Source organism: Myotis nattereri (genome assembly GCF_964212035.1).
Source record: "Myotis nattereri genome assembly, chromosome: 15".
Classification (NCBI taxonomy): domain Eukaryota; kingdom Metazoa; phylum Chordata; class Mammalia; order Chiroptera; family Vespertilionidae; genus Myotis; species Myotis nattereri.
The window spans coordinates 26,307,675-26,328,274 of NC_138090.1; the positions used below are offsets into that span (position 1 = coordinate 26,307,675).

Sequence of the window (20,600 nt, forward strand, 5' to 3'; positions counted from 1 at the left end):
GATAAAGGACATCATACAGATGGCTTTTAAAAATTGAGCTGCTCACTGTCACACATGAAAGAAACAGAAAATAAAGTTAGTTTTTGTGTATCAAGTAAACAAAAACTAAATCTTAATATCATGTTGACGAAAATACAGCAAACAAGCACTCCGAAATGTTAAAGATATAAATTGAGCTCGAAAGGTTAATTGGTTAATATCTAAATAAAAATTCATGTACCTTTTGATCCAACAATTCAGCTTCTAAGAGTTTATCCTCCAGACAAAAATCACACCAAGACACATAGGGTAGTCGCTGCAGCCACAGTGAGCTACAAACCAAACGTCCGCAGCAGGGATGGCTGAACCCTAGAAATGACGCTGCATCCATACAATGGGACATTACACAGTCAATGAAAACAGACGACAGATGGGTGAATATGGAGCCATCTCCACCCAATAGAAAGTGAGGGGCACACCAGTGTGGAAAACAGTGAAGCTGAGTGTGCAAGGAGTTGCCTTGCTTTTGCCTCTTGGGAAGGAAATGCTGGGAAGGGAGCAGGAGGGAGACTTCCCTTTCTATTTTGGCCTTTTTTTTTTTTTTTTTTTTTACCATGAAATATGATGGGAAAAATAGTAGGCATGTTGGTATCAGGAACTGCATTTTTTTCACCTCTTCCTTCTAGCACCTTTTTGGGTGCTGGTCAGTCTGCACTTACAGAGACCACTGGTCCTTACAACCTGAACTGTTATTCCTGATCATAAAAGAACATTTGTTAAGACTAGTATCACCGGCTTCCTGGTCCCAGTAGAGCATGGTGCATCCGGCCAGTGGCCCGGCCACAACTGATCCTGTATCAGGGTGTGCTCAGACCCGCAGGCCCACCGCGAGGGCACCGTCCCCCCGGTAACCACGCACCCGGTCTGGGCACCTTCCCTCCCTCCTGGAAGTGTGCAGCTTGGGAAACGCAACCCCTTTGACCTGCCTGCCCTCTCATCAGAGCAAGCGCAAGGCGGAAGCACGCGGGCAGACAAAACCTCCGCCTCCCCGACAGCCACACACAGAGGCAGCAGGAAATGGTGCTCCAGGTACGGACACCAATGGACCTTTTATTAATGAGGTATTTAATTGCATTTTATAAAAAATAAAGAGAAAAAAACATTCCACAACAAACTGAAGATTTGAGACCGAATTCTTCAGATTTAGGGTGAGGATGTCTGAGGGTCCCAGGGTCCTGCAACTGCTAATCCATCTGTGAGGAAGTCACACAAGGTACCGGAGAAGCCATTATAACCTGGCTTTTTATAAGGAACATCAAGCGTGACTGCACCCGTGCGTGTCACGCCGCTGCCCCTCCGCACACCGTCCGAGCGGGTGCTTTTCTCTGGGAGGCTAATTCGCAGGGCCTTCTGCTCAGTCACGGGCACTGCTGAGTGCACAGTTTGATGAGCCTCCTGGTAGAAAGTGAAGAACCTACAAAACGCAAACAGCTCAGTTTGCTATGGCTTATAATCAGGGCAAATGCTGTTCTAAAAGGTCAAAGTTCAGAGCAAAAGACTCAAGGACACAGTGACATGTCTGAGAGGGGCACCCACAGCTCCCTGAAGGCGGGGATTTGCATAGGGTGTTTGTAGTTTTTTCAGGCCTGGGAGATGGCAGCTCTGCTCGGAAGCCCAGCCCACCTAAGCTAAGCGGCCGTTAGCATTTCAGGGTCATGGGGTTTGTCTGAAGGGAGCCAGCCCTCCCCTGTGGGAGCAGCACTGGGCAGGGAGGTGAGACTGACAGGTGCGTGTCAGGAGGCCCGCAACCCAGGCCAGTGCTGCCAAGGTACCACTAATTTATAAAACAGGCCGCAGGGCCTCCAAATGCCCCTACATTGGATTAGTAACAGAACGTAACTTCTCCGTCACGCTCATTTCCTACTTGCTCATGGCACAGACTCATTTAAAAACAGCTGAGAAGGCAGAAGTGGACCCTCAGAGACACCTACTGCAGACCCAGGCTGCTGCTGTCTCCGAAATCTTCGGCCATTTCCCCCCATTAATACATAAAAAAGCATCGCGATTCCCATGCAAACGCCTCCTTTCCCAGTCGAAATAGAACGTCAAGGCACTTTAGCTGTGACAGCCTGTTCAGAGGCCAAGTGACCCCTGAGCGGGCCAAACCCCCCCCACACAGAACCCACATGCCCACCAAACGCTGCTTCCGACAGGGGTCTCAAGCGACTCGGTGTCTCTGCACTTCAGTGAGACCAAATTCACCAAGTGCAAGACTGAAGTGGCTAATTTGACACACGGGATTTCTGGGAGACACACCCCCTAATCAATGTATGGCATCGGAGGGGTGACTGTGTCCTGAGTCAGCACATCCAGGATACGAACAGGCAGCTCTAGGTAGAAGCTAAGCACCCGCAGGATGGGGAGAAGGTCTGCAGGCTGAGCGCTCTGTCCAGGGGGTCACGCTGGGCTCCAGGACCACCCTCGGTCCAGGCTCCTCCTCACTCCTGGTCAGGGGCTTGCCGGAACCCTTCGCTGTGGCGGCTCCGCCCACTGATCTCCAGCAGGGCCTGGGCCTCAGGGTCCGCATCCAGAATGCTCTTGCGGCTGTTGGCCTTGGGAAAGAGGGAAATGGGTGTGTTCAGTGACCAAGGATGTGCAGCCCAGAGCCGGAGGTGATGTTTCAAGCTTATCAGAGGGGCCAACAGCCTACTGTTGCCACAGGAAATGTGGTGGGGGCTCTGGCTCCCTCACTGTGGTCTCCCGGTCCTGGCATGCCATCGCTGGGAGGTGACAAGGGGCAGAGGGCCCAACCATGACTCATTGCAGAACCACAGAACTAGAAGGCACCCCACCCACCTCATCTTACAGATGGGGGCCCCTCACACCCCAGTTCCCACCTTGGGCAGGCCTCACTTTCCCGGTGGTTCATTCTGCTAATCCCCGCCCCCCCCAAGGGACCCCGACAGGATTCTGCTGTGCCCCCACTGGCATCCCTCTGGCCAGCAAATTCGGGAAACAAATGTGGAAGAAACTGTCTCTAGATGCTTCCATCTAGCAAAAGGGCTGAAGCTGAGGAAGTGGAGAAATGCCCACGCTCACCAGCTTGGAATGGGAGGCGTCTCCAACCGCCCACACCTCCATCTTCTCAAACCGGAAGTCCTCGTGGGCGGACAGCTGAGGGCTGTTGTACGTGGTGCACGTGGGCTTGGCCTTGCTGTGTCCTTTCCCGAAGTCGACGTCGATCCACAGCCCGAAGTAATGATGCTGCCCTCCCATGCCCTGCGAAGGCAAGGCCGTCAGCATCTCCCCAGCCTGCATGTCAGACTCCGCGCCCACATCAGCCTCGGCCACCTGGCTGAGACGCGGGATGAGAAGTGAAATATACTGACTGGTGCGATTTTCATATCCCAGCACAAGTTACTGGAACAATCACTGAGGTGTCCGGACTCCCACCCGCATGGCTTTCTCTTGGGGCTACACTGGCTGACAGAAACACAACGTCAGGGCACAGAGACCTTCATGGAAAACCTGCAGCAGGGACCCTCGTGCCCCACAGACCAGGGCACTGCGCTGAGGGTGTAAGTCCCTCACTCCGTGCGTCACCTACAAGGAGGGAAACCAGGAAGCAGGCCCGGGGGTGACGCAGGCCCGGGGTGACACAGGCCCGGGGAGTGACGTAGAGCTGTTCTGCCACCGCCCCCCGCCCCTCCCCACAGTGCTGGCTCTAAGCTCCTGGCGATGAGGACAGAACTGCTGCGCCACCTCCCTGATCAGGTGTCTGGGTGCCACCTCCACCTCTTCTCGTGGCCCTGGTGGCCTGGAACTACTTTTGAGCAAGAGACCAAAGCAAGAAAGTGCAGTGGATTCTCAGTGGCTTCTCTCCCTCGGACTGATGATTGGCGATTCCTGGGGACCTACTGGGTGCTGCTCCTGAGACCAAAGCCTTTGCCCTTGTGGTCACCAAACTGCCCTTTCTGGGAGGTGTCGGCGGTCTTCAGGTGGCCCCGTGGCAGGCCTGCAGCAAGCCTGGGAAAGAGCATGGGGGTGCTCTCCATCCTGACAGGGGGACTAGCCTTCCTAGACCCTGGCTTTGCAAACCCAGGGCTGGAGTTTCCCAAAACGAGCTTTTTGTTAAGCAGAGAGAAAAAAACTGGCGGGAGTGCTGGTAAGAGGCACGTTTCTCACCCACATTTAGCTGGCCCACAGGTGCTGGGCTGCTCTGTGCATGGGCGCCTGCCCCCTCGCCCACCCCAGCCCTTGGCCTCACCCTCACGCTCCCCTTCCCGTAGCCGAGTCTCCAGGCTGGAGCACAGAGCAGACAGGAGGTGCAGTCACCCCAGCTGGAGCCCCACACACTGCTTTGTGAGTTACAGTTGGCAATTCCCCACGGCTCCAGGGAGGCCAGCCCTGGCTGTGCCCCCTCCCTCGGCTCATCCCCCAGGCACATGGCAGGGTAGCAAGGCCAGTGACAGGTCTGACACCGACACCATGTCCAGCCACAAAGGCCATGGACCACCTGATTACCAGGAAAATTGGCCAAATCCACCATCGCACACAAGCCACCAGCCGAGGCTCCGTCCTTCCACCAGCTAAATTCTGTCCTCCCTGTCACTCATTGCGGCCCTGGCACCGAGCAGAATGAGCGGAACAGGGCACGCGGGTGAGTGAATGCACACAGCTCCCAGGGTATTAGAACTGACGCCACCGGGATGGACACTCAGGTGGGACGTCCCCAGCCCTTCCCCAGTCCTCACCAGTCCGTTTGGGATGGTCTGCTGCCCGTGGTTCAGGTACATGTAGTGGTTGTTGTAGCCCGTGCAGGTGTACACGGCCATGCTGGGGGAGATGGAGAACAGGAAGCATCTGTTGTCCCCTGCAAGTGACCAGAGCACACATACGCAGCATCACTGATCTGAGCCGGCAGAGAGAAGCAGGGGTTGCAAACAAGCCACCGCTCGGAGGCAAAGCAGCGAGGCCATCATAGGGGTCTTCACATGTGCCCTGAGCTCACGCGCAGGGGCTCAGCCATCGTGCAGGCCCCGCAGAAGACAGGGAAGCAGTCATGGGGACTCTGCCTGCTGCTCATCGGACGAATGCGACCAAGTCAAAAGGGGCGGGTGTCCTTTCACCTCGGAGCAAGGAGCCCGGTGGTCACTCCAGGTCCTGACTTGGTGTGGGCACAGCCTCCTCCAGTCGGCACTGGACACTGGGCTCAGCGGGGAGAGGACACCTGCAGACGCCCCGCTGCCCCGCAGGAAGGACGGGGCAGGCAGGGAAAGGTGACCGGCTACCGTTGTCCATGGGCAGGGCCTGGGCCTGGGCATGCTGCCTCAGAGCAGGTACCAGTCAAAACTGTGGGTGTGAACACATCCTAAGTCTCAGGACCCTCCTTATCTTGATTCATTCATTCCAGAAGCACCTTCAGCATATTCCAGGGGAGGGGTGGAGGTCACCCCTGGCCCCCAGGAAGCCCAAGCTCAGGGGCAGCCAAACCAGAGATACCCCCACAGTTGTGTGATTGGCCTGAAAGCCTGCCCCTCCACACTGACAGTGTGAAGGGCACCTGGTATCAAAACGAGCCATACAAGCCCACACAAGAGGCAGTACATGGTACTCGGGGGTCAGGCAATTCATGAGACAGAAGGAAGGTCCTGGGAAGTTAATGGGGCACAAACGTGGAGGACAGACATGAAGGGGGCTTCGAGCCCAGGGGCCTCAAGGAGCAGGAAGGGCAGAGTTGGGCAAGCGATGCTCAGGCCTCAATCCAGACAGATCCCCGGGGTGCGGTCAGGATGGTCAGGGAGTTTCTGGAGGCCGAGCTTCTCGAAGGGCATCCTGAGATGGAGACGGCTGCGGGGAGAGCCACTCCCTGGAGGAGTCCCCCACCCCCCTGCCCAGGGACAAGACGTGTGGGGAAAAGCAGGGGCCATTTCCTGTCTGAAGGGTGTGTGAGCGCTGGGGCGGGCAACAAGGGAGACGAGCCTGGAGCAGTCACAGCAGCCAGATGACAGCGGACCCGACCCTAGGCAAAGACTTGAGTCCAGGGGCTTGGGTGGCCCCAGCAGGTTGGGGCAGTTTTGCAAGCGATGAGCTACCTGGTCCCACCCTGCTGCCCCCATGCAGGTCACAGCATCACTCTGCTCCACAATCCTAGGACTGTCTTTCAACCAACATTTACTCAGCCTGACGCTGCTAGGCAAAGCGACGGGGCCACAAAGCAGAGGCCCCTCGGCTGCAATGCACCCCACTCTAATCCATCAGGGGCTGCCCTCGGCAGGGAGGCCACGTGGGGAGGATTCTTCCTGGAACGTGGCGGTAAGGACCCAGGGAGTCAGTAACACCTGCCAAAACCACACCGACGGTGAGGCTCCCACCTACTAGTAACTCTCACAATGACAACACTTGACAACCACCCACGTGACACAACTTACAAGCCGCTTTCCCACTGCGCCATGTCCCGCACTTCTGGGGGACCGAGGCCCAGAGAAGTCGAGCACCCTGCTCAGAGCCAGGGCCGGACTCGAGGCTCTGTGCCCAAAGCCACGGGCCTTTCAACTGCAAATGGACAAGAAGGCTCTCTCTGAATGTGACGGGCTCTGCAGCAAGGCTGCCCTCTGCTGGGATTCCACCCTCCTATTTCAGAACAGAACAAACTCAGTTGGAGAACTTTTAATTGCATTTCCACCCGTTCTTCAGGAAGGAAGGTTAACACTGCTTGTTAATAAAATGTTAGACCAGTGGTTCTCAACCTTCTCAGTGCCGCGACCCTTTAATACAGTTCCTCATGTTGTGGTGACCCCCAACCATAATATTATTTTCGTTGCTACTTCATAACTGTAATTTTGCTACTGTTATGAATCGTCATGTAAATATCTGATATGCGGGATGTTATTTTCATTGTTACAAACTGAACATAATTAAAGCATTAGTGATTAATCACAAAAACAATATGTAATTATATGTGTTTTCCGATGGTCTCAGGTGACCCCTGTGAAAGGGTCGGTCGACCCCTAAAGGGGTCGCGACCCACAGGTTGAGAACCGCTGCATTAGACCCAGCAGCGCTAACCTGGCGCTAATATGAAAGGAGCTGGAAGAAGCGAACCTTTCATTTCTAATGGTTCTCAGGGTGTGTTTTTCCATGTCCTAAAGCACAGCCTCCACCCACAGGACAGAGCACCTCGTCATTCCCCAGAGCCTGGAGAGAGAGATTGGGGGGGGGAGTCCCACTGCCTGTGACACTGACAGGGAAGAGTGGCTGTGCAGAACGGGGCCGCTGCAGGCCTGAGACTGTGGCCCCAGAAGAGCTTCCAAGGCTGGCCCTTGGCTGAGGTCTGGGAACGTGGATGTCGGGAGGGTCCCCCACTCCCAGAACTGATCGGAGTGGCTCCCTGTGCCTGAACTGTTTGCACACACAGGGTGATTGGGGCTGACCCCCTGCTTTCCTCCTGGGAGCCTGGGATTTTGCTTCATGCCTGGCAGAGGGAGCCCACATGGCCGGCCCCCAATATAACCCTGGGCGCTGAGCCCCTACTGAGCTTCCCTGGTGGACAGCACTTCACACGTGCTAGCAGGGCCTGTTGCTGGGGAAGGGCAGCATGTCCTGGGGGGCTCCACTGGGAGGGGACGCTGGGAGCTGGTGCCTGGTTGCCCCAGACTTCACCCCAACCTGTTCCCTGTGCTGATCTTGTTCTGCGTCCTCTCACGGTAATAAACCATGGTTGTGAGCACAGCTCTACCCCGAAGTGCTGCCAGTGGATCATGAGGTGTGGGTGGTCTTGGGGACCCCAGACAGTGGGGAAGAGCTGGGAGAGCACCTAGACTGAAGATCCAGAACATTCTAAAACCGAGAGAAAATAAAGTCCTAGAAATAACAGGATCTCTGGGATAGAGGTACCCAACCTTCATCTCATGATTCCTTCCACCCCATCCCAGGCACCGGGCGGCCCGCCGCTGCTAAAACCTCTGCAGCTGGATGTGGCTCCCCAGCCGGCAGGAGCTCTGCCTAGCGGGGAAGACAGGAGCAATCCCAGAGGCCTGCGGCACGACTGAGAACCGCAGGGAGCACATGGCCCTCGTGTGGCTGGGAAGGCCTCCTGGAGGAGGTGGCCCTGGCTGAGTCCCGAACAGGTGGAAGCAGGAGAAAGCAGCATGTGCCACGTCCTGAGATGAGAGGGAGTGGGGCCTGTTCTGGAAACCCAGGAGGTTCAGTGGGACTGAGCGCGGATCGCAAGGGGCAGGAGTGGGCCGGGAGAGTGGAGATGAAAGGCGCACCGCCCCGAGGGCAGTGGGTCTGTTACAGTTTCCAGGAGAAGAGCTGGGATATGGCAAATGGATTGGAGGGCGAGACTAAAAGCAGAGGGCCCGTGAGAAGGCAGCTGCCCACGCTGCTGAAAGTGAGAGGAAGACGAAGAGGCGGGAGGGACGCAGCAGAATGGAGGGAAACTGGCAACCGTCTGGTTCGGATGTGCAGTCTCCGTTCAAGAGGCCTCTCTCCTCCGTCTCCCGCATCTCAGGTCCCTGGAACCTCCCTTCCACTAACACAGCCAGGGAGGGTGTTAACCTCGCCCCTCATGGGGAGGGGCCCTGCCCAGAATTCACTTAGCCCGTGGGAGTGAGAGCGGGAATGTGCCTGCGCTCAGAGCCACGAGGAAAAGCCCTCCACGGCCACTGGCCCCAGGAACACTGCTGAGAACACACACTCGGGCAGACGGGCCACACACCAGGGGACACACGGAGACACCAAGCCCTCAGAAAGCAGTTTCACCCCCGGGTATGGCCAGCAGATGAGCATTTTCAAAATGGCCTTTAACCACGTTTATCAGAGCACTTTTCTTTGAGGAAGGGGGAGGTTCAGTAGAGCCATTTAGATCTCGCTGCATTCGAGTTCCCACAAGAGCTTCCAAACTCCAACAAAGTCACAAAACCAAAACTCCCTGGCGGCGGCAGCAAGCAGACACACAGGGGTTCCGGGAAAGGAAGACGGTCCCATCGGAAAGAACCGGCTTCCCCCGGTCCCGCATGAGGCGCCCACAGCCCAGCCTCTCCCACGACCTGGACCTGGCACCATTTAAAAAACCTAAAATCCAAGTGAGGATACGTGGCCTGCTTACCTGACCCTGCCGTCGGAACCAAAGGAGTTCACCCATGAGTCGTCCACCCACCATAAAGCAGCAGCACGGTGCCCTCTCCTCCCAGACACAGCTGGGCAAACACGCGGAGGAGCAGCCGGAAGAACGGCTCACCCTCTTAACACCCACAGCCTTTGCCGGTGCTCAGGGGTCCCCAGGCCGCAGCCGTCTGACCAGAACTCCTGACGCGCACCCTGCTACCGCTGGGTTGCAGTGGCCACGTCTTACCTTGAAACTGAGGCTTGATTTCCCAGGAGCAGGAGGCAAACCCACCAAACACGTGGCCATCGAGGTCCTTGAGGAGCAGCAGGGAGGGCCCCTGGTGTGGGACGCGCCCACAGAGCTGGGCGAAGCTGTGGCCGTGGAGCTCGGACGAGAAGAGCAGGTGCCAGCGGTGCTGCTGCTCCCTGGGCAGGTGGGAGTTGACGTAGATGACCGACAGGAGGTCCAGGACGCTCTCAAACTCCTGCCCCTGGTCAACCTGACGCTCGGGGACCAGCGTGGACAGATCAAGGGGCCAGTGCAGGCCAAAGCCCCTGTGGATGACCACACTCAGGAACGTGGCCACCAGGTGGGCCCTGAACACCCAGTCCTCGATCACAGCGGGGTCACAGTCATAGTCCAGCTGCTCAGGCCCCTGCAGCTTCTCGCCGTCTAGGGAAGGGGAGACAGTATCAGTGGGCGATCACGTGTCCTTATAGCTACTCACCTCAACCTGCAGCATAAGGATTATAGGGAAATACTATGAACAGTGATATGCCAACCAATCAATCAGACAAGCCACACCAGCGGTTCTCAACCTGTGGGTCGCGACCCCTTTGGGGGTCAAACGACCCTTTCACAGGGGTCGCCTAAGACCATCCTGCATATCAGATATTCACATTATGATTCACAACAGTAGCAACATTACAGTTATGAAGTAGCAACAAAAATAATTTTATGGTTGGGTCACAACATGAGGAACTGTATTTAAAGGGCCAGAAGGTTGAGAACCACTGATCTACACAGTCTTCCCAAGGTGGAAGACTCACACTTTCTGATTCCAAAACTTGACTGCAAACCTACAGTATTGAGACAGATGGTACCACTCTCCGCCACCAAGGCCTCGGAGTGTGGGCATGCGCAGGGCACTTGCCTGCAAACTTCACCTCGGAGAGCAGCTGCACAGCCAGAGCCTGCACCCTGGGCGGGGGGCCGGGAGTGCTCTTCTGCGCCCAGCCTCTCAGCTCCTGCCTGTGGCTCAGCACATGCACCAGAGAGCCGACGAGATCCTCTGTAAACTTGAAGGTTACAATTTCACCATGAATGACATTTCTACCAGGACCGGTGACCTACGTCCTATCAGCAAGGGGGGGTGTTTTATCTCTTTAATGCCAACTGCAATGGTCACATTGGGGGAAAATCATGTAACCTGGGTACTCATTTTCCTAATGATCCCTCAGCCGGTCTGGTTTTGCCAAGGCTTTTGTCCACCGGTTATGTGACCTAGGCTTCCCCAAAGGTGGGCATCTCTGATGCTTCCACCAGTGGCTTGATCCCCCCGAGTCCCCCACTGACGGACACCGACGCCACCTGGAGGGCTGCAATGGTCCTGGGGCCTCCCTACCTTTTGGACTTCCCGTGCTTTCACGGGACCATCTGTGGCAGAAATCATCTTCAGGATCATGAAACTCTTCTCCCTGGAGCTCCCTTTCAGCAGGTGGGACATCGACAGTGTGAACTGCTCTTGGGAGACGCTCTCGCTGGGCCCCTTCGCCGGTCTCGCCAGGTCCACCCCCCGCATGCCGTCATACAGCCTGGCGACCATCTCTGGGGGAAGCGCCTCCCCGATGTGGCTCTGTGAAGGGCAAGGAGGAGAAAGGGCTAGGCAGGGTCCAAGTTAAACATGGTAACGAGGGGACCACGACCAACCACTGCCAGGCCATGATGCTTCTACCAGCATGTAGCCTTCCCAGATCCTCACACGCGCCATCGCTCCCCCACCGAAGGGCCTCACATCACCCAGGACCCACATGCATAGCGTGCCCTGGCTTGTGGCTCATCGTGGCCCTCAGGTTCTTCCACAATCTGTTCCCCTCTCTCCAAACTTCCCAGTCTCCCCATGGCTGGCCATGTCAGGCCTACGTCTGGCCATCGTCTGCTCTTCCCTCTGCTTAGAACATCTCCTTCCTCCTACACGGACAGCTGCCATTTGCACGTCTCAATTTATTAACATATGGTGCATATGTCTATTTGTAGCTAATCTGGTCTCCTCTATCTTACGGACTTCCAAAGATAGTAGCTGGCTTTCACTTCTTATCTAAGTTCTGTGTGCTTAACACGCATTTTACATTAATGTTTATTTCAATTTTAAACCTAGTTCTTAATTAATGTCTTGAAAATAACATTCCGTAAACACCGCTTTCCTTTTGACCGACATCAGATCAGATTTGGTCCAGAGATTTAAAATAAATGGTGAGAGAAAGCCAATCACGAACTTCCCTCCTGGTGGGATCTGCACACGGATCCTCCTGGAACCACTCACACTACTACCCCGTTTGTGACACAGCGATGCTCTGCAGTTCCTGTAAAGCTGGTCCCCACCCTGACTCTCCAAAGGAGTATATCTCCTTCCGTCAGTGTTTCTGGATGTCTACTGGAAAAGCAATCTCCAATTCCTTCCCAACGGAAACTATATAGTCACCAAGGCTTTCCGATCAACTTGAGCCGTATTTATCTCACCAAACGCTGAGGAATGCTGCCACCCACTCTGCCCTCCAGTCTAGTCCGGTCCTGTCTGCTCCAGCATGGTGGGTGACCAGGCAGATGGGGGTGATCTGGGTCCAGTGGAGATACTCGTGCACACACGTGTGCACACACATACTAGTACACCACACGGCTGTGCCCCACATCACCTCCCTGGCCAGTTTGCCCATCTGTGAGGGGAGTATGCGGGGGGATCCCCGATGCCCATCGGCACCCGCTCTGCATGCGCTACAAGAGGAGGCTGCCAGAGCGCCTCACACAGGGCCTTCCTGCCCACGGCCCAGGCACAGGAGCCCATGTCCTCTGCCGGTGTCTTCCCTCCGTCTGAGCACTCAGACAGGCAGTGAAAGCCCCCAGGGAACAAGGCAAAAAGGTGGGGAAACAGGCATTTTAACTCCTTGTCCGATGAACCTTGACTTGGAAACATCGTTATTTTTTAGGCGAACCATAAAGGCCCTAGGACTTCACACACCTACCAAAGCCTAAGGGCAAAAAGAACATCAAACACTGAACAAATCCTAACGGCAAAAGGAACCCTTCGCAGTTACTGGACCTATGAACCCGACAGGTCCGGAGATGGGAAGCGGGGCCGGCCCCTTTGTTCCATCTCATGAGAAAGGTGAGACGAAGGCAGAGCAGAGTAGCTGCGACAGAGACCACAGGAGTCCACGACGCTGAGCATGTGTGCTTCCTGACCCTGACAGGAGAGAAACTTTTTCAAGTTCAGTCTTACAAACACAGAGCCGATTTTGGCTCGGGGGCCATCGTTTGCAGACTCCCGCTCTGGACTAAGCCCCATTGATGGCTGGGACTCTTGCCTTGAGTGCCTTCAGAGAAAAGGATCTGGGCGAGGCTGTGCTGCTTTTCTCCGATGACAGGGCATCAAACAACCGGTCCACCTCCGCCTGCTCCTCAGGAAGAAGCTGCGAATACACGCGCTGCCCCAGGCGGCTCCCGCTGCTCCCCATCTTGCCTTACTGCTGGCAGGATTCTCTGCAGAAGGAGAAGGGACCAAGGTAGAGAGAAAAATCAAAATGTCATAACCATAGAAAGTAAACGTTGATAATTACACCATCAAGTTAATAAATGTTGACGTAGCTGTAAAATGCGGCTAAAATGCATCAGAGCCAGGTCGTGTTGTTTCGATGTGGTGGAACTTGATAGTCAATATAATTAAGTATGAAAACCCAATCCTGATTCCTATGATCTCTGAAAACATGCCCGTAATTGCCAGTTTAGATTTCTCTATTTGAAAACACAGTTCTCAAGTTAATGTAACTGAAAAGTAGGAGAAAAGCCCAGTAATTTAATTTAAATATTCTTTTTTTTTTTTTAAATCTGAGTTTAAAACTTTAAAAACCTGTTGTCTGGATGATCACATGTATTCGAATACAATCAGCACCTTGAAAATGGACAAAGGGAACAGGCTGTGTGACAAGTTTTCCCCTGTGAGCGTGGCTCTGCCTCTCCCTAGCTGTGCAGCCTTGGGCAAACTACTGAACCCTGTGGCTCAGTGGTTAAAGCATCGGTCTGCCCATCAAGGGTTGCAGGTTTGATTCCCAGTCAAGGGCACATACTTGGATGGCAGGTTCAGTCCCTGACACCCCCCACTCCCCATCGGGGTGCGTGTCTCCTCACATGGGTGTTTCTCTTTCTCTCCTTCTCCCTTCTCTCCCTCCCACTCTCTTTCCCATTCTTTCTAAAAATCTAAAAATCAATGGGGGTGGGTGAGGATTAACAAAAATAATAATAAATAAATAATAATAATAAATCATAGCCCTACCTCAGAGATCATTGTGATAATTAAATTATCCAGCCAACGAGCTCAGGAGTTTGCACAGACTAGTACTCCAAAGCCCATGACCTTTGTTCATTATCATAGACCTCGTTACAGATCCATGGATTCAGAGAGAAAAGCTAAGTCAGATGAAAAAAAAAAATCTCTTAAGGGGCAAGTGCTGTGACTTCTTAATTCTTATCCTAAACTTCATTTGGAAACTCGCTTTGGTGAAAGTGCTGGAGACAAGCACTCCATAAACTGCACGTGTCAACCAGCTCCCACCAGGACAGCGAGGGCGGGGCAGGGATCTCAGAGGGCGCCAAGTGTGTGCAACAGGCCCCTCAGGTCCTGGCTGTTCAAAACCCCAAGGGGAAATGGAGGACAGTTGGGATCTTTTCTTTCTTTTTGTTGCGGTGAGACTCGCTTAACATAAAACTCGCCCTTTTAAAGGATACAACTCAGTGCATTTAGTACATTCCCAATGTTGTACACCACCACCTCTATATGGTTCCAAAGTGTTTCCATGGTGCCCCGAAGGAACCTTGTAACCATGACTAGTCACTCCCCATTCCTCCTGCCCCAACCCCTGGCAGCCACTAACTGCTCCCCTCTCTACGGGACCTGCCTACACTGGACTTTCCATGTAAATGGAATCATACATGTGTGTCCTTTTGTGACTGGCTTCTTCCACTCAACAGAGTGTTTTCGAGGCTCATTCTGTAACTGTGTTCCTTTTTCACGGCTGAGTAATATTCCAGTGAGCGGAGATAGCACGTTTGGTTTATCCACCATCTGTTGATGGACTTTTAGGCTGTTTCTTCCTTTTAGATATCGTACGTGCATATTCTTAGCAGCAATATTCACAAGTACTTGTTTGAGTCCCTGCTTTCAAGCTTTGGGGGTACAGACTTTGGAGTGGAGTTGCTGGGTCCTATGGTAATCTGATGTTTAACTTTTGAAGAACCACCAAACTGTTTTCCATTCTCCGTTCCCAGCAGCAAAGCACAAGTGTTCCGATTTCACTGTATCCTCTCCAATATTCTTGTTGTTTTTTCCATCATTTTTTTTTTTATCACTGCCATCCTGGCAGGGGGCACCGCGGGCCCGAACAGGAAGGTTCCAGCAGAGGCACCAGGGAGGGACGACAGAGCACTTGCAGACGCAGGCTGCAAACGAGGCCTTAGCAACCCAGGGTAGGGCTGTCACTCACGGGCCATCTGATCTAAATACTTCCACTCCTCAAGTTTCTCAGCAGCGTAAGAGCCAAGGAGGAAACTGGGGCCCTGGCTCAAGGTGCAGCCTGCATGCGGCTTTACTCTCTCTAACCACAGCTGCCCCTAGTCCCCTCCAGGGGCACAATTCAAGCAGCCATGCCAAGACTGGCCCGTCCTCTTCCCGTCAATTATTCTAAGAGCCCAAGAAACAGCCTGATCATTTAAGACTGGGTTAGGGGATGAGCCAGCAGAGAGCGGGAAAGAGTGCAAAGCAAAGGGAGAAGCAGGGCGCACACATCTTTGACTCTGAGGTGAATTTCCTACATCCTGCACGCTGTTCGCTTCAGGAAACATTCTAAGGCGATGCCCAGGAGGAACCACAATGGAAAGTATGTGGCTGCCCCCTAAGGACAAGCAAGAAGCTGCATTTCCAAGGTGCTGCAGGGAGGAAGTGTGGGGGGTCTTGGTTAGAGCGTGTGAGGGGGCTTGGGAGGGCGTTGGGGCTGCCTTCTTGGAAGGTTCAGGGAAGGCAGGGTTCAGTCTGGACTGGGTGCAAATCAGTGACTGGGTGTCTTAATGTTTAACAAAGACACAGGAAGGACAGAAAGGAGCTACAGCTAGCATCAGGAAGGATGCTGCACGGCTTGAGTTTACCAGGGGGCGGGGGGGATTATCTGGGGAGCATGCACCGTGATCTTATCTTTGTCTGTACAGCCTGGTCCTGCTTTTGCTCTGTTCTGTCACAGCTTGACATATATCACTGGTAAATCATGGCAGTCAAAGTATTTTTAAATTCATACTCCCCTCCACACACACCACAACCAAGTAATTCAAGTCACTCAAAAATCTGTGTCAATTTATCAGGTCACCAGAAGTTTTGTCACACGACTCTCCCTGCGTCCTATCTTGTTATTCTGCTGAAATCCTGAAAACGGTACAAAAATGTACCCTAGTGAATTCATCTCCTTCTTCGATGGATGGGGTGTTCATACCAAAGAGCACACTTTTTCCTTCCTCTAGAAAACCGTACGGCTGTCACGAGAAAGCCACGGCTCACCTAAACGCTGGAAGAGATGAAGAGCTCCCCGACACCTGGGAGGGGAAGGTTTTAGAGACGTTAGCACAGCTTCACATCAAAGCTGAACTCTCCAAGTTGCGCCCACCCAGGCAGGCTCCCACGGCCAGCCTCACAGATGCATGAGGCCCACTCGGGCACCAGGTCCTTCCCGCCCCTCGTCTGGCTCGGAGGGCCCTCCCTGTCCACCTTGCACACCTCACCATTGCACTCAGCTTCGGGTTCCGAGGCCACCCGGCATCTGTGACTTTCCTAGAACTGACCGTTGCCTTAACTGAAATGGAGACAGCCCATGCTTGCTCATCTGCTTGCCCCTCACCGCCCCACCTCCAGCACCCAGGTTCATGGCTAATTGGTTGACTAGAACTAGAATTTGAGTCACAAAAGAGACTCTGCCCCATAGCCACCTGCCCAGCACCTAAGCCAACCTGGCGCATGAGGCACGGGGATGTGTCATTCCTTTGCTGGCCTCTCAGGCGGACCAGCCCATTCTCCCCCCTCCTTGTGGGCTCCCAGGTATAAACCCCAGGAGGCTGGCCTGGCCGAGGTCCTGAGAAGCCCCAAGCTCCCCATGTTCAGCTCCTATGGGACTCGCTCCAAGGAGCCCACAGCACTCAGGGGCCCCCTGGATCAGTGCTCTCTCTCCCATTCACAACTGGATGGCTCCAGGGTGCCTCATCGCTGTACCCCACGGCCTGTCAGGCCGAGACCACGGCAGGCACTCGGCACATACAAGGAAGCGATTTGTCCCACCCTGAAGAACAACAAAGCCCAGAAGTCCCCGGGGAGAGCTCACAGCAAGGCCAGGATCTCGAGACGACGCCCCCTCTGGCTTCTCCTTAACCTATGAAGACATCCAAGTGCCACACCTCAGGTTCCAGGAACCCTGAGCAAGCTCCCTCCCTGCTCAAAACCAAGGATTTGTTCTACTCGGGGACACCAGCCTCGGTGAGGGGTTTCTCACCCTCTGCCCTACTGACTGGGGCGAAAAGGCCACCAACTTTTAAAGGCCACTCCTCGGAAACTGGTAGTGTACCCAGGGGTTGTGCCACTACGGGGCCACAGGTCCCGCCTTGTGCAGGACGCTTCCTGACGTCAGCAAATGCATCTATTCCTTCAATGAACGGCTCAGCTTCTCCCGGGCTGGGCTGTCAGAGAGAGCAGGTGTCGGAGAGAAGCCTCAGGCAGGCCTGGGCCTGCAGGAACTCCTGCTTAGCAGGGAGAGGCAGACAAGCGCTGCAGGGTCAGTGGGGATCGGGGTGAGAACACAGGAGTCGAGACAGGCTCTGGCTGAGTCTTCAGGCAACCACAGGAGGCTCACCTGGGTGTGGGGTGAACCCCAAGATCGGTGAGGTGAGGCCTGGCGTGGGGAAGGTACCTGAAGGGACTACAGAGCAAGGGGACTTCTGTCTGCACCTCACTTCCAGCCCACCCCACCTCCTCCTCTGTCCCACAGGAAATAAGTCCCTCCACTGTTGTCTGAAAACAAATCAACACTTGCCCAGTGCCCAGCCAGCCCTGCCCAGCGCCCAGCCAGCCTTGCCCAGCGCCCAAACACTGCGAGAGAGGAAAGGCTGGGCGAGCAGCCAAGGCAGGGCAATGCCCAGGAGAGGTGCTGGCCATCAGCGTGTGGGTGGGCACAGGACGGCGGCGGCGCCCATTGGAGACACAGGACAGGCCAAGGCAACACCAGTTTTTCTAGTAGGAAGGAGTGTGTGTGTCGCAGCCTCAAACAGGAGCTTCAGGCCTGTGGGAAGAGGGGCAGCTTCTAACAACATGCCCGCCCCCTGCCCCACCATTCCTAGCCTGTGGGGCACTGGAGAAGGGACACATCTCAAAACGCCTCTTTTTAAAGAGTTCCCGCAAGGCCAGAGGAAGTAATGGTACAAAGTGTCCCCGTTCATCCGTCCCAGCCTCGATCGCTGCGAACATGCCAGAAATCTCTAACCCAGTGGTTCTCAACCTTCTGGCCCTTTAAATACAGTTCCTCGTGTTGTGACCCAACCGTAAAATTATTTTCGTTGCTACTTCATAACTGTAATGTTGCTACTGTTATGAATCGTCATGTAAATATCTGATACGCAGGATGGTCTTAGGCGACCCCTGTGAAAGGGTCGTTCGACCGCCAAAGGGGTCGCGACCCACAGGTTGAGAACCGCTGCTCTAACCAATTTTGGGAAGGACAGGAAGGCCTTCTATGCGTCCTTACTTCTCCCCAAATGCAAGTTCCTGGGCTTTCTTTCAGTCCCAGCAATGCCTTTCGCATGGGACTGCCCCAGGTGCACCTCGCCATGCGGCACTGGCTTTTTCCTGGCAAGTTGTGCATACAGCCACCCTCCGCTGGCCGGCGTCTCCTGTAGGTCCCTACACCAAGTTCTCTTTCAGGAGGACGCACCGCAACGTTACGCCAAGATTGCGCACCCATTAGTTCTCAGCTGGGGGTGGTTCTGTCCTCTAGGCCAGCGGTCGCCAACCTTTCGGACCTCACGGAGCACCCGTGGTCCGCGGACCACCGGTTGGTGACCGCTGCTCTAGGGGACATTTGGCAAGTTGATTTTTGGTTGTCATAGCTGCGAAGGGAGTCACTGCTGGCATCTGGCGAGTAGAAACCAGGGCGCTGCTGCTAAATATCCTACAGTGCACAGGAGGCCCACCCCACAAAATTTCCCCTGGCCCTAAATGTCAGAAGGGCAGAGGGCGAGGAATCCTGGCTTCCAAGGACGGGGGCCACGGGCAGAGCGGGAGAGTCCACACGGAACTGCACTGAATGGAACCCAGAACACTCGCCCCAGCGCAGGGCCCCAGGCTCTGAGTGATGGTGTAACAAAGATGGGCACCTCTGAGTTCAAGTTCAGCACTTGTTGGTTGTATGACCAGGGCAAGGTACTACGCCTTTTCGAACCTTAGTAAAATGGAGGAAGTGCCACCAACCCTGTAATGAGGTGAAAAGGGTTAAGTGAGGTAACATAGGGCATTAATTCTGCTTTCTGGAGCCAGAGACAGAAACAGATGAGCCCACAAGGGACGACTGAGTTCTTGCCTTGAAACAAGAGAAACAGCCCGGAAGAAACAAACTCCCTCAATGCAGGGGAGGGGGCGGGAGCCCTTGTCTGCTGAATGGGCGGCGTCCTAGGATGGCTGTCAACCCCTCAGAACCTCTCCAACTGGCTCTTTGGGGGATGCTCTCCACCCTGGCTTGTCAATCTCTAACCCCGACCTCAAGGGGCCATGGTCCTGAGAGTGGTGACCTGACCCTCAAGTACCCCCTTTTCTGGGAAGAATCCAGCTGCCTCATCAGGACAGAAGCATCCCAAGGCCTGCTTATGGCCCAGAACCAGCAACTCTTCTGCAGAAGGTCGGCTTGGACCCGAGCCAGCCTTCAGGCCGCAGTGTCCCGCTGGCCGGAAGGTGCACTGTCCTGCACAGGCCGGCTTCCTCCCCCAGAGAGCCCCACGGACTCATCTGCAGAGGTGTCATCAGAGGGTGCTCTCTTTCCCTCTCCCCTCTGCCCTGAATCTAGTGATCAGACTCAGCTAACCTGGGGAAAGCTAGTAGGCTGTGATCAGAATGCGAGAAGGAGGCCCCCCTTCTCCTCCACCCCCCTCCCCCCACAGTCCACCTCAACCTCCTGACTCCTCCTCCCACAGCCGTTCCCCTGTCCCTCCCATGTCCATACCAGCTTCATTGCTCACCCTTCCAGACTGTGGCCTCGGCCCTGGAGATGGCGCCGGCTGGGCCGCTTTTCTCTCCAGCAAACGAAAGGTGCGGGGTGACTGTGCGCTCTGACCCCAAGGAGAGACCCTCCATCCCTCAAAGCTGTTCCCCATCGCCCCTAACCTCCCCCCACCTAGCGCCCGTGGCAGGGAGGTGCAGGGCCCGGGCGACTCCGGGTAGCGTCGCTCCCAGGACCAGCGTCATTGCCCCTGATCGCTGCCCCCGCCTCCAGGCCACAGAGCCAGCGCCTCTTTTCTCCGCTCACCTCTGCCCTCCATCATCACGGAACTAAACTCACCTTCCCAGCTCCGAAGACTGGACTCGCCTTCCGGTCCGGTCCGTCGGGCTGTTCAAGGATTTTTCCCCCTGGAGCGGCCCGCCCTGTTGCCAGGCGACGGCGCTGACGGGCGTCTATCTGCCGCAATGGCAGAAGTGGAAGCTGAGGGGGCGGAGTCCTATGAAGGAGTCAGCCAATGGCGATGCATATCATGGGGAATGGGCTGGCCTTGGCGGGTAAGGGCGGGGCCACAGACTGGGCGGGGCCGGGAGGTAGGTGGGACCGGCAGTGGTTTCGGGCAGGAAGTTGCAGGTGGGAGTGGAGGGAGTTATGCTAGTGCAGCTGGAGTAGGAACTGGGGAAGACAGAAGCTGGTAATTCAGGGGAGAGGCCAGGGCAGCCAGCCTGGGGAGGGATCGGGTGTCTGGGCTGGAGTAGAAAACAGGAGCTGGGGTGTGGCTGGGAAGGGGGTGTGGCTGGAAACGAGTGTGTAGATGGGAAACAGACTGCGCATGGGTTGAAGATAACCCGAGGAGAAGAGTGGGCTAAAATGGAGACATAGTGAAAGAAAAGAGAGGCGGGTAACCCAGCTGTGGGGCCCTCTACTGCTAGGCCCCCTGGATTAAGACCCAGGCCGCTCTCCTCCGATCCCCCTCTCGCCTCACCACTGGTTCTGGGCCAGGAGCC

General features: G+C 55.2%; 1 protein-coding gene across 1 annotated transcript; it reads right to left on the bottom strand.

The window, feature by feature from the left end:
• Positions 1–1,063: 1,063 nt before the first annotated feature.
• Positions 1,064–20,036, bottom strand: MEAK7 (MTOR associated protein, eak-7 homolog). The gene is made up of 8 exons (XM_081108520.1): positions 19,936–20,036; positions 12,673–12,847; positions 10,716–10,946; positions 10,245–10,389; positions 9,338–9,763; positions 4,734–4,852; positions 3,079–3,258; positions 1,064–2,591 (listed from the first exon to the last, which is right to left on the bottom strand). Exons 2-8 carry the CDS (start codon positions 12,820–12,822, stop codon positions 2,478–2,480), a joined length of 1,365 nt encoding a protein of 454 aa, XP_080964646.1. The 5' UTR covers positions 12,823–12,847; positions 19,936–20,036; the 3' UTR covers positions 1,064–2,477.
• Positions 20,037–20,600: the final 564 nt, after the last annotated feature.